Source organism: Felis catus, chromosome C1 (assembly GCF_018350175.1).
Source record: "Felis catus isolate Fca126 chromosome C1, F.catus_Fca126_mat1.0, whole genome shotgun sequence".
NCBI lineage: Eukaryota > Metazoa > Chordata > Mammalia > Carnivora > Felidae > Felis > Felis catus.
The window spans coordinates 111,712,525-111,728,511 of NC_058375.1; the positions used below are offsets into that span (position 1 = coordinate 111,712,525).

At 59.7% G+C, this 15,987-nt stretch overlaps 1 protein-coding gene across 23 annotated transcripts in view; it reads left to right on the forward strand.

Moving 5' to 3' along the window:
- BIN1 (bridging integrator 1) overlaps positions 1-12,227 on the forward strand; it is a 55,256-nt gene extending 43,029 nt beyond the window's left edge. For 3 of the 23 annotated variants that reach the window (XM_023259217.2, XM_045033581.1, XM_019837921.3), the window contains 10 exons: positions 421-465; positions 2,012-2,156; positions 3,489-3,617; positions 6,449-6,556; positions 7,059-7,082; positions 8,046-8,153; positions 9,075-9,164; positions 9,418-9,528; positions 9,831-9,932; positions 11,484-12,227. In XM_023259217.2, the coding sequence (XP_023114985.1) occupies positions 421-465; positions 2,012-2,156; positions 3,489-3,617; positions 6,449-6,556; positions 7,059-7,082; positions 8,046-8,153; positions 9,075-9,164; positions 9,418-9,528; positions 9,831-9,932; positions 11,484-11,591 (970 nt within the window). In that variant the 3' untranslated portion in view covers positions 11,592-12,227. The remainder of the gene's footprint in view (positions 1-420; positions 466-2,011; positions 2,157-3,488; positions 3,618-6,448; positions 6,557-7,058; positions 7,083-8,045; positions 8,154-9,074; positions 9,165-9,417; positions 9,529-9,830; positions 9,933-11,483) is intronic. The other 20 variants (XM_023259219.2, XM_023259223.2, XM_045033584.1 and 17 more) reach the window with 13 other exon arrangements.
- Positions 12,228-15,987: the final 3,760 nt, after the last annotated feature.

The window sequence follows — 15,987 nt, forward strand, 5'->3', positions numbered from 1 at the left end:
GGTGGCCCATTTTGCAGCCTGGTTGCCTCCTCTCAGAGGCCTCCCAGCGGCCAGCTGCACCCCCCTCCAGGCACTGTGGGCCCCCAGAGCCCCCGTGTGCTGAACCACAGGCAAGGTGGGTGGCCAGCAGTCTCCCTCAGCTGGTCAGCCCTGGTTCGGGGCTGCACCCTCTCACTTTGTCAGCTCTGTTCCAAGGTGCCTGGCCGCATGCCCAGGTCAGTGGGGTTCCCGGGACTGGGCAATGGGAGTTAGGGTTAGGGCAGGGTCAGGCCCTCTTCATGGCCTTTGAGCTTTAGGGGAGGCTTTGCCCCTTGGCACCCCTCTGAGCAGAGGGGTTGCTGATGAGGAAAGGGAGCAGGCCAGCCTCAAATTGGGCGTTTCCCCAAAATGAAGGCCTCTGCGTCCCGTCCGTTCCCACAGAAAGAAAACTAAACTGCTCTCCCGGCTGCTCAGAAAGAAGAACAGGTACCGGCACCGAGTGCTGCATTGTGGGGGTGTCTGGGGCCGGCACCTGGCCGGCTGACCCCTGTGCATGCGCCTAGCATCCTGCTCCGAGGGTGCCACTAACCCCTAACCTATGTCCCCTGTTTGGTGCTGCGGGCAGGGCTGCTGTGGGAGGGAGCCGGCGGGGCAGCAGGGCTGTGCTGTGGCCTGTGTGTGTGTGTCGTGGGGTCGGAGGGCTCAGGGGCTATCCGGTGGGAATGAGGAGGGCAGACAGCCTGAACTCGGTTGAGTGGGTTCCTCTGTGTGCCACAGCACGTCCACCTGGCTGTGGCCCAGACCAGGAGGTTAACGGGAGGAATGTAGCCAGAAAGGAGCCTCGGCGAGAGGGGAAGGGGAAAGGGGTCTTGTAGCACAGTGGTGGGTTTTAAAATCTGTGTGTGTGTGTGTGTGTGTGTGTGTGTGTGTGTATACTATGTTTATATGTATGCTTTAAGGAGGCAAATACATTCCCACGAAACACAAATTCAGTAGAGATGAGAAGGGACCACGATGTCTGTCCCATCATCTCAACACCATCCTCCAGCCCCACCCCACCCCCCAGGCGATGTGGTCAGTAGCTTCTTTGGATCCTTCTAGAACTGCCTTGTCCAACACTTGCCCTGGGAGGCTGGTGAGCACTTGAAATGTGGCCAGTGTGACTGAGCAGTTGAACTTTTAGTTTCCCTTAATGTAAATATAACCTTCAACAGCCATCTGCGGCCGGTGGCTGGTCTTTATCGGTACCGTCCCATGGTTTCCTTATGCAAGAACAAATGTACATTTTCATTTTCTGCCCCCTTGCCCCCAAGTGGTGCTCATGTGAGAGACCGCAGCCTCTCACCCCCGGATGCCACTCTGTGGCCCTCTGCCCTAAAGGGCCTGTAGGCGCAAAGGTGTGGATGGTGACCACGGTGTGGGTGGGAGCATGGGCCCTGTGAGTCGGGCAGTGGTCGGTGTCCTGGTGTGAGTGGGTGGACTGGCGGGGAGGCCGGCCGGGGCCTTTGGGGGCTGGCTGAGGAGGTGGGCCCAGCTGGGCACAAGGGCTGCTGCAAGACGTGTGGGATGAGACTCATTCGCCTCTAGGATGTTTGGCTTTCTCGTGCTGTGGAGCTCGGCTCCCTGGTGGAGCCCAGCGGTGGCCTGTGGGTGGCTTCCCCGAGGACTGAAGACCTCCAGCTTGGAGTTCCTCCCGGGCCGTCACTGTCTCCAAGGCAGGCCCTGTGCCCACACCCCTTCGTTTCCACCCATTCTGAATCACACGTACATGAACTTCTCACCTGTAAGCACTGGGACACACACTCGTACACACGTGGACATCGCATTTTCATGGTGAATCTATGTGAACACACACACATACACGCTCTCCAATTCACATGTTAACAGACACATGCTCATGCGCGCATGCACATGCATTTCCACACGGATCCGTGCACACATCCCATCACAGGCACACCTGTGCATTTGCACATTCCCTTTTGTACGCAGTGACTTCCCTCCATTGAGCTTTCTCCCCGTCTCGCCTCCACAGTGACAACGCCCCTGCAAAAGGGGACAAGAGCCCTTCGCCTCCTCCAGATGGCTCCCCGGCCGCCCCGGAGATCAGAGTCAACCATGAGCCTGAGCCGCCTAGCTCAGCAGCAGCAGGGGCCGCCCTCCCCAAGTCCCCGTCTCAGGTAGGCGCCGTGCCCCCTCCCCTGCTCCCTCTTCTTCCTGCTTCTCTCTCCTTCCCAGTCCTCTCCCCAACACCGGCCTGGGCTCCCCTCAGCGGCCCTGACTTCTCCTGGGAATGCCTGTGACCGTGTGTCTCCCTCTGCTCCCCCACAGCACCCTCTCCTTCCCTCTTTCCCTGACCCTTGGGGCTGCTGACCTCCTCATCTTCCTTCCCCCCCCCCTACAAGGGGCTTGGGGCCCTCAGCCCCAGGGCATCCAGATCTGCAGAGGCCATTGCTTTCTGTCCTCCTCACCTTCTCTCTTGGCATGAGGCCATGCAGGACCTTCACAGGGTCAGTGAGGGAAAGGGCTCGGGGAGGGGAGCATGAGGTAGCCAAGGGGCACAGGCCCTGGGCTTCCAGAAGCCTCCCCCAAGAAGCTTGGCCCCCACTCCTACCCTCACCAGGTTCCTCCAGCTTTCTGCCATGTCCCCAGGAACTGGCCTGTGGCCCCGTCTGAACTGATAGGCTTTCCCAGCTGTCAGCTCCTGGCAGCAGCCCTCTTGGTGGTTGGCCATGACCTGCCCCACAGCTGATTAGACGTGAAGAGTGTGACAAGAGCCCACACTTGAATAGCACTTGCTCTGGGCCCAGCACTATGCCACCACTTCCCACATTTTCATTCATTAAACTGTCACAGCCACCCTGTGAGGCAGATGCCCACCCCACCTCAACAAGTGAGGAAACCAAGGCTGGGGGGCGGGGCATGGTTCCTGACTTGCTGGAGGCCCTCCATGGGCAGGTGTGTGGCCATCCTGCCTGGCCCTCTGCTGGGCCCTGGCTCCTGCTCTGTGCTGACCTCCACGGGTGACAGACAAGAGAGCATGGGCCCCTCCCGCAGGAGATGCAGAGAGGGTCCTGAAAGGACAGAGAGCCCAGGTCATAGCTATTTCTCAGCGACAGCTTCTCTCCTCAGTGTCTCACCCAGGTGGGTGACAGCCCAGACCTGCAGCCCCCTCCCCGCCCTGCCCGGGCTCTCCCTTCTTTCTCCTCTTCTTTTCTGTTCCCTCCCTGTCTCTCTCCTTTCACTTCTTCCCCCTCCTGTCCCCTTCTCTGTCATCCACTCTGTCTCTGCATAGCATTTCTGGACCTCCTGCCTCAGTCTCCCTCTAGGGGTGGCCCTGTGGTCCTGTGCCTCAGGCAGCCGTGACTCTTCTTGTCTTCCTCAGTTGCCTGGGTGGGGCCAGGGCCTGGGGTGTGACTAACCGTGGCTTTGTCTCTGTCTGTCCCCCCTCCCCCACCCCCACGCTCTGCTGTGCCCCGCTGTGCGGCCCCTCACCTGCTGCCGACCCACAGCTCCGGAAAGGGCCACCAGTCCCTCCACCTCCCAAACACACCCCGTCCAAGGAGGTCAAGCAGGAGCAGATCCTCAGCCTGTTTGATGACACGTTTGTCCCTGAGATCAGCGTGACCACCCCCTCCCAGGTCAGCCGCGGCCACCGCGGCCCAGCTCTCTCTTACTCTCTCGGGACATGCATGGCCTTCTTCCTTCATCCCACGCCCTGCGCCTCTGCCTCAAGAGCCAGAATCTGGCCTGAGAGGTTGGCCCAGAGCCTCCCCCTTGCTCATTCATCCACCCCTCCGTTCATCCTCCCCCATCCATTTCTGAGCATGGACTGTGGCTAGATGCAGGGACACGGGCGGGTGGTCCTCGGGCAGCCGGTCAGCTTGGTAGTGGCCTCATGCTTCCACTGGTGCGATGGCTGAAGAGGCATCAGCAGGGAGGATCCCGGCCAGTCCAGGAAAGGCCTCCTGGAGCAGGTGACATTTGCCAGGTGGCTGCAAGTAGACACATTGCTTTAGCCAGAGTCAACAGTGTATGTGTACGTCAGGAGGGGTAGGACATGGGCTCAGGAGGTCAGAGTTCAGTGCGTGCAGAGTGCAGCAGTGGGGCAGTGAGAGGAGGCAGGGGGGAACACAGTTGGGAAGGCCCTGGAAAGTCTGGCCAAGGCACATAGACTGTAGCTCCCAGACATGCCGAGTGGGACAGTGCTTGGGCCACGGAGCAGGGCTGCTGCTCGGAAGTGTCCTGAGAAGGCATGTAATGCTCATCCATAGGTGGACAGAAGGAGGGCTGAGCAGAAAGGTTACTGCGGGGGCACGGACGTGGGCTGTACAAGGTCAGATGGGCTCACAGAGGCCACCGTGTGCTCAGCCCTCCAAGCCTGCCCTCCAGGCCTCGAAGCCATGGCCCTTCCCACTACGGCCTTGCCTGTGGTGCAGGCTTGCTGATCCCAGGCTGTGGCTGGCCCGTGCTGGAGGGCTGCCCTAGAACTACTCTGCCCAGGGCCTCTGGTTGCTGCCTCCTGCCTGCTCCTTTGCACAAGCTCAGAGGCCTGGGGTTGGGGGGCGGGGGAGGTGGTGCAGGGCAGAGGGTGAGTGTGGAAGGAGAGGCGGTTGGGAACCGAGGATGGTGATCTCTGCTAAGAGTGGCCTGAGGCTGAGTGGGCTTCAAGCCGGGACAGAGTTCTCTGAGTTAGAAATAGGAACTTCCGGTATGGGGTGGCTGGGTGGGCAGGTGGGTGATTTGCTGGCTCGGGCTCGGCAGGCCTGGGATCCCCTGTCTAGAAGGTGACCAAGGCCGGTTCAGGGGCTCCTGAGAGGAGAGGACACCGGGTGGCATGACCTCCGGGACAGCTCGCTGCTGGAGCGCTCACCAGCCTGAGTAGGCCTCCACCCTAGAGGTGCACATGAGGGACACGGGGTCATGCAGAGCGCTAGGAAATGCTCAGTAGGGGATGGTGCCAGCCCCTTATTGACATGACCTTGTTGGGTTTTCACCTGAGCTCTTAGGAGGGGGTTGTTGCTCCCGTTCAGCAGGCGAGGACCCTGTAGGCCTGCCTGGCAGCCACACCGCCCTCATTGAGCGTGTTGGCCTCTCTGTGCTCGCCGCATGCCTCCTTGCTACCCCCTCTGCCCACTCCAGGGAGCCAGGTCTCTGCCCGGAGGTGGGAAGCCTACACCATGGGTGCTGTTGCTGGGGGCTGGGGCAGGCTGTCTGTGATGCTGTGCTCACAGGGCTGCTGGGCAGGGCTGAGGTGAATAGCCTGCATCCCTGCACCGGAGGACAGTTGTGGTCCTGCATGGTGGGTAGCTGGCTCACTGGGAGGCAGGGAGGGAGGATGTGGTCTGCCCTTTGGTGCCTCTGTCCCCTTGGAGCACAAGAGGGCTTGAGTCTGGGCTTGAGTGACCTCTGAGAAGGAGCTGGTGGCAGGGCTACTTGGGGGAGAGAAACACTGCTACCAGCTGGCAGGGGTGGTGGGGCACCTACAGGCCATGCACCCCCGGTGTCTTGAGCACTCACTCACTTAGAGAGGGCAGGGTCATGGGGACAGAGCAGTGGCCCCAACCCCAGCCTCATTAGACAGGGATCAACCTAGGGAAAGTCACTAGCTGGGGGTGGGCTTGGGGCAGGGGCTTGGGACTTGGGGCCCCGTGTCCAGGAAGTGAGACCACTCAGCCTGGGCTCTTCGAGGTCTGTGCCTTGTCCCCTGAGCTGTGGGATAGCTGGCACAGAACTGAGAGTGTTCTCAGAACTGAGAGTCTCAGGTCTCTGCTGACAGGCCGCAGCTCCGCTGTGAAGTCCCGTCTGGGGAACCCGTTTCCCCAGGACCCAGGTCTTGGGTCCTTCTAGACGCAAGGCTTTAGGTGGACGTGGGCAGTCTCCTGGGGCCATGCCTGTTACCAGCACATTCCTGGGCTGCACTCAGGCCTGCTGAATGGGAGTCTCTGGGGGTGGGAACTGCGGTTTGAGTACAGGTGCCCCCAGTGTCAGGGAACCCACACCTAAGATTTGGCTCCCAGCGGTGTGTGTTGGCTCAGCCCTGTCCTCATTCTGTGGAGCTGGCGGGTGGGTGGGTGTCACCACAGGTGAGCTGTGTGGGGCAGCGAGGGGGGCCTGTCCTATGGAGGGCTGTGGACTGTGCTGCTTCTGGGGGGGCAAGGGTGAGGCTGGGAGAGCCTGTGGGTGCAGGGAGCAGAGAGGAGCATGCACTGGGAGCCCACCGCGGTCTGTAGGACAAGACAGACCTCTGGCTGGGCTGGGCTGGTGGGTGGCTACCCCAGTGGGCCTGCTGCTGATGTCTGAGGGGGGTGGCGGGTGCGGTCCTGTGTGCGTGGAGCTCGTGCCAGAGTCGTGGTGGGGGCAGTGCTCCCACGTGTGAGGTGGACGTGAGCGTGTGTGCCTGCCGTGAGCTCCCCGTGGAGTGCTCCCAGCCTGTCACTAACTGCCTTCCTCCTCTGCCACTGCTGCCAAGTTTGAGGCCCCGGGGCCTTTCTCGGAGCAGGCCAGTCTGCTGGACCTGGACTTTGACCCCCTCCCGCCTGTGGCGAGCCCCGTGAAGGCGCCCACACCCTCTGGTCAGGTTGGTCTGAGCCCGCCACCACCACCACCTGCGGACCTGCGGGTCTCTGGGGTGCCGGGCCGTGGGCTCATGTCTGGCCATGGGTGCCCATCTAAGCCACCAGGACTTTAGGGTCCTGGGGTCAACAGGCTTTCCTCCCACTCACTGCCCTTCCCCTGGTGCCCTGGCCCCCTATCGCCCCCTGGCCCTGCGCAAGAGGAGGGGAAGAGCAGACACGTGTCAGGGAGAGGGCCCTCGGGAGGAAGGTCAGCTGAACACTCACTTGGTAACTTGCGGCCTCGGTCAGCCTCCTGCCCCTCTCCTGGCAGCGGCTCTGTGTCTGGGCACTCCTTGGCAGGTGTCCAGGACTTGGCCCCCTGGAGACCCTGCAGCCTGGCTCCGTGCTGCCCTGAGCCCGTTGGGCTCCAGGGCCTTGGGGTGGGGGTCCCTGGGGACTGCTCGTCTGCCCCCTGTCACTAACCTTTGCACTAACTCTGTCCTTCTCCCCTTCTGCTGCACCTAGTCAATTCCATGGGACCTCTGGGAGGTAAGCTGTGTTTGCTCTGTGCCCACCCCCAGGGGGAGCTGCTTCTCCCTGGCCCACCTTGCCTGGTCCTGCACCTGGCCTGCTCACAGGTGCACACACACGCACGCCCGGGCTGGTGCTCATGTGCGCAGGAGCTGGCCGTCACTGCCTGTCTCCAGGTGTCCCACTGCTTCCCCTCTGCCAGGCCCTGCGGGGAAGGGGCTCTTCGGTTTAGCCAGAGAAGGTCCTCTGTGGTTTGGCTCAGTCGTGGGGTCTGTGAGTGGCCCCGTAGGATGGATGTGGTGTCCTCCTGCTGGGCTGTGGCCTGCGAGGCAGGGCAGCCTTGGGGTGGAGGGTCTTCGTCCTTGAGAAGGTTTGTGTTTGTGGGGATCCTACAGGGCAGCGGCATCGGGGAGACGTTGGGATAGAGGACAGGAGGAGGGTGGCTCGAGGGACAGGAGAAGCAGGGTGAGGCCAGGTGCCCTTATGCGAGCAGGCCTGCTGGGCAGGTGTCCTCATCACCTGGGGGCTCAGGCACGAGGCTCAGGGAGGGCACGGGGCCGCACTACCACTATGCAGCTTCTGAAGGAGCAGGAGCCGCTGTGTGTGAGTGCTGGAAGCACTTCTCCCAGGAGCTTGAAGGCTCCGAATAGCCTTGCTGTGGAGGAGGCCAGAGGAAAGCCTGGCACGGGCAGCCGTTTTAGCGAGGGGTCTTTGGTGGGTGCTGAGCCGCGTGTGGCTCGTTTGCACCTGCTCATCCCTTTGTCAGGAGTAAGAGCAAGGAGGTGGGAGTGGTTTTCCCTTCAGAGGGTCCACGTGTGTCCCTTGATGGGCCAGGCTGCCCGCCACAGGCACCCAGTCTCCCCTCTGCCAACGCTGGGCCGCTCATGACTCTCTTCTCTTGTCTTGTGCCCTTGCCCAACACCCCTTCCTCCCTGGTCTTCCACCCCTCCCGCCCTGCTCTCCCTGGTGGCCCATCACTAGCCCACAGAGAGTCCAGCTGGCAGCCTGCCTTCCGGGGAGCCCAGTGCTGCCGAGGGCACCTTTGCTGTGGCCTGGCCCAGCCAGACGGCCGAGCCGGGGCCTGCCCAAGTAAGTGCCCATCTGCCAGCTCCCAGTTGTCCCCAGTCCCTGGGGGTGTAGCAGTGAGGAAGAGCCTGGAGGAGGAGGCACAGGATGGACAAGGCCACTGTGGGCCTGAGGGTGAGGTCAGGGCGGTGAACCAGGAGGCCCCTAGGATGGGGCTTACCACTCCTGCTCGCTGTGATTTAGGCCAGATTGGCCCCTCTCCCCCTTGCCAGCCCCACCCCAGCCTCCCAGCTTAGGCCTCCTGCAGTGGGAGGGAGGAGCATTCAGAGCATCTCTCTGTTTGTGGCAGGTACTTTCCAGAATTTTCTCATTTAACTTTCACCCTAACCTAGACATTTCCTCCTTTTACAGATGAGGAAGTGGGGGCTAGAAAGCTTGAGTGATTGATTGTGCCCAAAGCTCGGAAGTGGCCGAGTGTGAGTGTTGGCCCAGGTCAGCCTGACTGAGGCTGGACAGTGTCCGTTCTGCCTTGGCCAGGCCCCTCCCCCCATGGTGCCCAACACTGTGCTGCCCCCTCCTTGGGGAGCAGGTGTCCAGGGCTGGGCAAAGGCTGCTCCAGCCTGCCCTGAGTTGTTTGGCCAGGGACAGGCACTTGTTGCTGTCCCCGATCGTGGGGGTCTCATGGCTCAGCCAGCAGGCCAGGCAGGTGGGAAGAAGCTGAGGCCTGGCCAGGCCTTGGCCTTAGAGGACAGGGCCTGTGAGGGAAGGTCGGGGCGGCATCCAGGGGCCCGTGTGGCACGTCACTTGGCATCTCTGTGCTGCCAGCACCTTCTCCAGCAGCTTCCCATGACAGGCACCCAGCCTCTCCTCCAGGAGCTCCCTGTACTGCCCAGCTCTAGACACTGCTGCTGTCCATGGCCCTTTCCTTGTCCTGGTCACAGCATCCGTCCCGTGTCTGACCCCATGCCGGCATTTGTGTTGCAGCCAGCAGAGGCCTCCGAGGTGGCGGGTGGGACCCGACCTGCGGCTGGAGCCCAGGAGCCCGGGGAGACAGCAGCAAGTGAAGCAGCCTCCGTAAGACGACAGGGACCAAGACCCTGTCTTTTCTTTCCTGCTGTCTGCCCGCCCTCCCGCTTGTGGCTCCCTAGCCCTGTGTGTTCCCTGTGCTCCTTGCTCTGTGCTGGTCCAGGTCATAGTTCCCGTCGAGGAACCCGGAGGCAGACCAATCTGGCGTCAGTCACAGAGACCCTCCCCTTCCCTTGCCCCTGTGGCCCCTGCCCTCTGGGACCCACTCCCCTACCACGCTGACTGCGCTTCCTCCCCTCAGAGCTCTCTCCCTGCCGTGGTGGTAGAGACCTTCTCAGCGACCGTGAATGGCACCGTGGAAGGCAGCGGTGGGGCAGGACGCTTGGATCTGCCCCCGGGGTTCATGTTCAAGGTACGCCCGGGCCAGCTTGACCCCACAGCCTCTGCTGCCATCTGAGCCGATGGTGCCCTGGCGGTGTGGTCACCCCCTTTTACAGATGAAGACCCTGAGCTGGGAGGCTATGTGGGTTTGCCCAGAGTTCCCCTGCCCCCACTCCCCCTGCTACCCAGTGGGCGGGGTGGCGTCTTGAGCTTTCAGGATCTCCTGTCAGCACGCTGAAGTCCCCACAAGGCCTGGTGCACTGTGCTAGGTTGCAGGGGGGTACCAAAGGCGTCTGCGGGAAGGGGTGTTGAGCTGTTCCCCAACCTCTGCAGGTACAGGCCCAGCACGACTACGTGGCCACCGACACGGATGAGCTGCAGCTCAAGGCTGGTGATGTGGTACTGGTGATCCCCTTCCAGAACCCTGAGGAGCAGGTGAGGGCCCTGGCTGGCTGAGGCGGGAGTGGCCAGCAGGGGGCAGCAGAGACCTGCCAGCTACAGACCTGCAGGCACAGCGCCGCTGCTCTTCCCTCCTGCTAGCTCCTTCTCTCTGTCTCTGTGCCCTTCTCCCCTGACTCATTTTCCCCTCCCTTCACCTCCCCCACTCTCTCTCCGTTCCCTTTGGCCCCTTTCCTGGGCCATCACATCCCCTACCCCGGTCTTCTCTCTCTGTTTCCTCGGTCAGCTCTCCTTCTTCCTGGGCTCTGCCTTTCTCTCAGTTTTTTGCATCCAAGTGGCTTTCTTTCTCCCCTCCTCCCTCCCCTGCCCCTGTCCTCCACGGCCTCCTCTCTCCTGGGACAGGATCCCTGGCCACCCCTCTGTGAGCCCTCCTGCTCGGCAGTGAGCTGGCGAGGTGCCCACTCTGCAGCGTCACATTGGGCCGCCTCCTCCAGGCTGGCCTTGCCCTCTGCCCACAGGCACAGTGTGTGGGTTCCAGCAGCCCCCCTGAACACCCTCAACTGTGTCCCCAGCTGTTTCCCAGGCCAGATACCTCCCAGACCCTCCCTCTGCTGTGGCTTCTCCTGGTTAGTTAATGTCACAGTGAGCTCCAGCCGAGACTGGGGCTGGCGCAGAGCGGGGACTGCCCTCTACATTCTGACAGGCTGCTCGGGTTCGGGCCAGGAGGTTTGAGTGCCGAGGGTTTCCTGGGCCCAGTGCTAAATCTAACAGCTTCCTTCAACCCTTGGGTCTCCACTGGTCTTCTGGGGGCCAGCCCTGGGCTAGGCGGGATTTTAAGTGGAGTCCTGGCCCCCAGCCCACAGTGGGGGTCATGTGGGTGGGTGGATGAGGCTCAAAAAGGACATACATAGGCTCTGTGACAGGCAGGTAATGACGTAACAAAGGCCTAGGGAGGTCCCAGGCAGAGCAAGGTCAGTGATGGCATCTGCCACGGCCAGAGGTGTATGGCCCCTGTGGACCTAGGGATCGGGGTCTGGGGCTGGGAACACTGCTAGGACTTGGGTAGATGGTCCCTGTGAGGGGTCAGTATGAAAGCAAAGGCCAGGTTTGAGTCTGAGGGCTTGATGGGGTGGCCTTGGGTCACTTGAGGTGCGTTTAACTGGTCAGTGCTCACCAGAAACTTCTGGTATTGTTTGTAGAAGTCTGGAAGGACAGCCAATGTGCTCTGTGAGCACCAGACAGTGAGAAACTCCTTGGCCTGGGATTGAGGGATTTTAGACACATTCAGACCAGCACAGCAGTTAGGTTGCCTTTGTAGAGAAAGGAGAACTCACCCCAATGACAGTTAAATCCACATGCTGAAGGGCGGATGTCTCCTGGCTTGGGCAGGTTTGGGTCTGGGATGGCAAGGAATGCTGCCTGGAGGAGGCATTCTTTCAGGTTGGGTGTGACAGGCTAGAGGAAACGATCAGGCAGAAGAGGGGACATCCTCCCAGCAGATCCTAAGTGAGCCCCATGTCCTGTAGGGTTTGAGTGCCCTCCGTCCCCATCCCTGTGTGACCTGGGTGCCCTGTGTTTTGCTCTCAGGATGAAGGCTGGCTCATGGGCGTGAAGGAGAGTGACTGGAACCAGCACCTAGAGCTGGAGAAATGTCGGGGCGTCTTCCCCGAGAACTTCACCGAGCGGGTTCAGTGAGGGCAGCAGCTGCTGCAGCTGTCTGGGCGTGTGGAGAACACCTTTTCCCAAAAAATGTGTGTGTGTCTTTCTTTCTTTCTTTCTTTCTTTCTTTCTTTCTTTCTTTCTTTCTTTCTTCCTCTTTCTTTCTTTCTTTCTTTCTTTCTTTCTTTCTTTCTTTCTTTCCTCTCTCTCTTTTTTTTTTTTCCTGATTTTGTTTTTGAACTTTTGAAAAGCGAAAGGAAATCGAGAGAGAGACCTAAGCCAAGAGGTGTTCTCCCAGGGATTAGGTTGTGTTCCAAAGAGTCTGGTTTCGGCGAGTCCAGTGGCATCACCAGTGTTCTTGAAGCTGCCGTGTCCCCTAGTTGAGTTCCTGGCCGCCCCCACCTCCCACCGCGCCCGCATGTGTGCCTGGCCGCAGGGCCGGGGCCTGGGGGCTGCTGAGCCGCCTCGCTTGCCTGAAGCTTCGGGCCAAGCAGTCTGGGCAAGTGTCCACTTTCTCCTGGCAGCTGCTGTGGGTGGGGTCGGGTCTCTCCAGAGACCTGGGGGCCCAGACATCAGGCTGGCCTGGCCCCGCCCCGCAGACCGTCTGTGTGCTGTTTGAAAATAAACCTTAGTGTTCAAAACGAAATGAAACAAACTGAACAAAAACCCTCAGAAAAGGTGTGTTCGTTGTGTTTGTTCTCCCTCTGTTTCTGTCTGCAGTGCAATGGAACCGTGATTATCGGTGGCTTTTTCTACTGGGACAGTCCACCCCCCTTAACCTGCTGCCAGGGCAGGTGCTGCTGGGCCGGAGGCTGCATTCTGGCTGTGGCCCCAGCAGCTACCGTGTGCCCGACAACACTTCCTTTAGAGCTCTTCTGGGTCTGGACCCTGCGGAGCACTTCAGCCCCTTCCCCCTAGCGTTTTTAGTGGTGGTTGGTTGGGATTCAGGAGATCGGGGGCTTGAAGACTCAGTTGCCTGCTGCCTTATTTATTAATTTTATACATGTGAGAACTCGGAGGTCAGGTGCCAGAGACTCCATTTCCTAGATGAGGAAACTGAGGCCCAGGGAGGTTCAGTTGCTTGCTGATCAGCAGTGGGACTAGGTTCTGAACCCGAACATTTGGCCCCGGGTGCGTGGGAAGGTCTGAGCCTGGTGGCGGTAAAGACAAGTCAGCCCACCCAACTGCTCCTTCGTGCCACCTGCCTCCCTTTCCAATAGGAAGGTCCCCATTGCATGCAGCCCTGTTCTTCAGCTCCTGGGTAGACTTGGGCTGCCCTGAGAAGCCTGTGACACATGCCTGTGGTGGCCTGGGTCCCTCCCAGCAGCCACTGGAGCTGTGCTCATGGGCCTAGGGACCAGCCGCAAGGGACTTGTCTCTGCAGAAATCTGTATGGTGGTAAAAAGCCAGTGAAGGAGACGAACGTCAGAGTCTTAGATTTATTTTTGGGTAACACCCTTGAGCTGTGCTTCGGGTGGTGGCATCGTCGCTGCTGTGGCCCTGCCCTGTCTGTGGTTCGCAGTGTGGGCCCTGCCAACCATAGTTTCTATGAGCACAGGGAGGCTCATTTCCCGTCAGTTACCCCCGCTTCAAAAGCTTTAGCTTTTCATTTGTTCGTCCCTTCCACATTGACAGCTATTGCTGGTGGAGCCGGGCCTGAAGCCCAGACTTGGTCAGCTCCACTGTGCTTGAGAACCTGGGGTGTGCGCCCTGGGGCCTGGGGGTGTGCCACGAGAGTCTTCATTTTTATTTCATGATGAAACACTGAAACATTATGCAGGAGAAAGCGTTTGTCTTAGGTTTATCACAACATGAGATTCATGGATGTCTCAAATGGTGGCTTTAAGCAACACCCCCTGACCCTCAAGGGGGTCCTGCCCCCTGCACCTGGGCTAAATTTGTCAGGAAAAGCCCTCCTCTGTATCACAGGGGTGGGGTCTGCAGGGAGCTCCCTGCGGGCAGTGGGAGGAAGCTGAACCTGCAGAGAGAGCTCCCAGAGGCCGGGAGCCTGGGTGCAGTGCCCCTGTCCAAGTGGGTGGGCAGTTGGCCTGAAGACTGAGCGGGACTAAGTGGGAGCTGGGACGCTACCAGGTTTATGTCCACCTGAGAGAAATTGGAAATTCGGAGCCGAGCAGCGCACACCTTGTCGGTGCTAATGGTCCCTCCCTTTCTATGCCCAAGGCCACAGACTGTGCGCACACAGTCACCAGGCTGTCTCAGAAGGCCCTGGCCCATCTCAGGGAAACCCTCCTGGATTCCCCTCCCTTCTGCCAGCTCCCAAGCCCTTCCCAGTGACTCAGACACTGGCCAGCTCTGGCTGGTCTCTTGCTTCTCATTCTTGGTTGGGTTTGGTAACCACACTGGCGTTGCTTTTCTTGGTCCACTCGCCCTGACACCCTTGGTTCTGCCTCTGGGAATTTAAGTATTCTCTCCCCTAGTGTCACTCAGTCCCAAACACCAGGTCTGAATTGGGACACTGTGACAGAACATTGGGTTCATTTGCTCAGAAAGCCTCGGCTGGGCGTTCTTAGCATCCAAAGTAGGTGGGTGCCCAGGCTACAGCTCAGCCCTCCACGAAGCTTTGGGGTCCCCTGTTCCCTGGGCACTGGCTTATCTTTGGACAGGTTCCCCAACAGTTCCGGGTGTGATGTCTGTGCACTGCAGTGTGCGGAAGAGACTTCCATAGAGAGGCACGAGTCTTCCTTCCCAGGAGCCCCTCAGCAAATCTCCTTTGTCTCATTGGCCTGGGTCCCCAGTGCTGAGCCAGTTTTTGTGGCTGGGGGCAGGCCTCTAATTGGCCTCAAAATTACAGGTGGGAGGTGGGACTGGGCTGAGTGGAGGAGGGTGGACACCTGAACGCAAATTTGGGGCGTGGCTTCCAAGGAGAAGGGGGATGAGTTGTAAGAGCCAAACCAGTGAATGTGCACTGCATGGTGTCTTCCAGAAAAGGCCACGAGATCAGGGAATGTGACTGGATAGAGGCTACATGTGTGTGTTTGTGAGTGTGAGTGTGTGTGTGTGTGTGTGTGTGTGTGTGTGAGACTTGGGAGACCCTTACTTTACTCACTCCATGCAGCCTAACTAGGGCTGACCTCAAAAGGGTCAGGTGTGACCAGGGAACATAACCCATGTGGGGATGTTCTTCCATGTTCCAGGAGGAAGTCATCTCACCCCCAGCCCAGAACTTGTCCTGCCATGGGAGATGGTGTAGACAGTGTGCAACATTCTTCAGCATATGTGGTTGTATCTATACGGGAGAGAGGTGTACAGATCCAGTCTCCTGAACATTCATTCACTTGCTTATTCATTCATTCATTCATTCATTCACTCAGCCAGTTCCCACACAGTCACTGAGATTACAGAGAAGATTCAGGTGTTATTCCCACCCTGATGCCCTCGCAGTTCGCAGCAGTTGGGGAGTGGGGGCAGGGTGGGGGGGGGAAGCAGGCAAGAACAGGTAGAACCACAGCAGGGGCTGTCATGGTTGTGAGTTCAAGGCTCTGGAGACAAAAAGGAGCTAGTGCCTGGAGGCACATGGGAGGAGGAGTCTCCCCTGAGCCTGTCAAGGTGATGGGTGTCCCCAGGAGCTGATGTGAGGGAGGCTCTTCTCAGGCAGGGAGAAGCAAGTAGAAGAGGAGGCAAGTCTGGGCAAGAGGAGGGGGGTGTTTGCAGAGGCGTGTGGGGGTTCAGGCTCTCACTGGAGGGCCCGGAGCTCAGGAGAGAGGTCAAGACTGAGGGACACTGAGGTGGAGACTGGGGCCAGGGAAGAGATGAGAGCACTAGGGTGTAGGCGGGGGTGGGGGGGTATGTGTGTAGAGGAGGCAGGTAGAGGACCCCGGCAGGGGCGGGGCTGGGGTGGGGGGCTGATCGCCAATGTCAGGAGGGAGGAAGAGGTTTCCAGGCGGGACTGCTGAGGAGCTGAGAAATGCTCTCCTGTAAGAAAAGCTCCTGGAGTGCCTGGGTGACTCAGTCGGTTGGGCTTCTGACTTCAGCTCAGGTCATGATCTCACAGTTTGTGGGTTTGAGCCCCTCTTTGGGCTCTGTGCTGACAGCTCAGAGCCTGGTGGCTGCTTCGGATTCTGTGTCTCCCTCTCTCCCTGCCCCTCCCTTGCTTGCGCTCTGTCTCTCTCTGTCTCAAAAATAAATAAAAACATTTAAAAAATTTTAAAGAGAAGCTCCTTTTTCAGCAGCCACTTACGGTCTGTGAGGCTGGGCAGGGGAAGGCAGTCAAGACAACCTGCCTGGCTGGGGCTCCCAGGAGGGGCTGCTGTGGGCCTGGTGGACACGGCAAACTACCACCAGTGGCATCCCAGGCCCCGCTCTGGCTGCGGAAGAGCAAATCGCTGAGGAAAGGTGTTTCTCAGCGTAATTAAAAAGGATAATTAACAAGCAAGGAATGCCTTCCTGACAGCCCCTGATTACAGATGAGGAC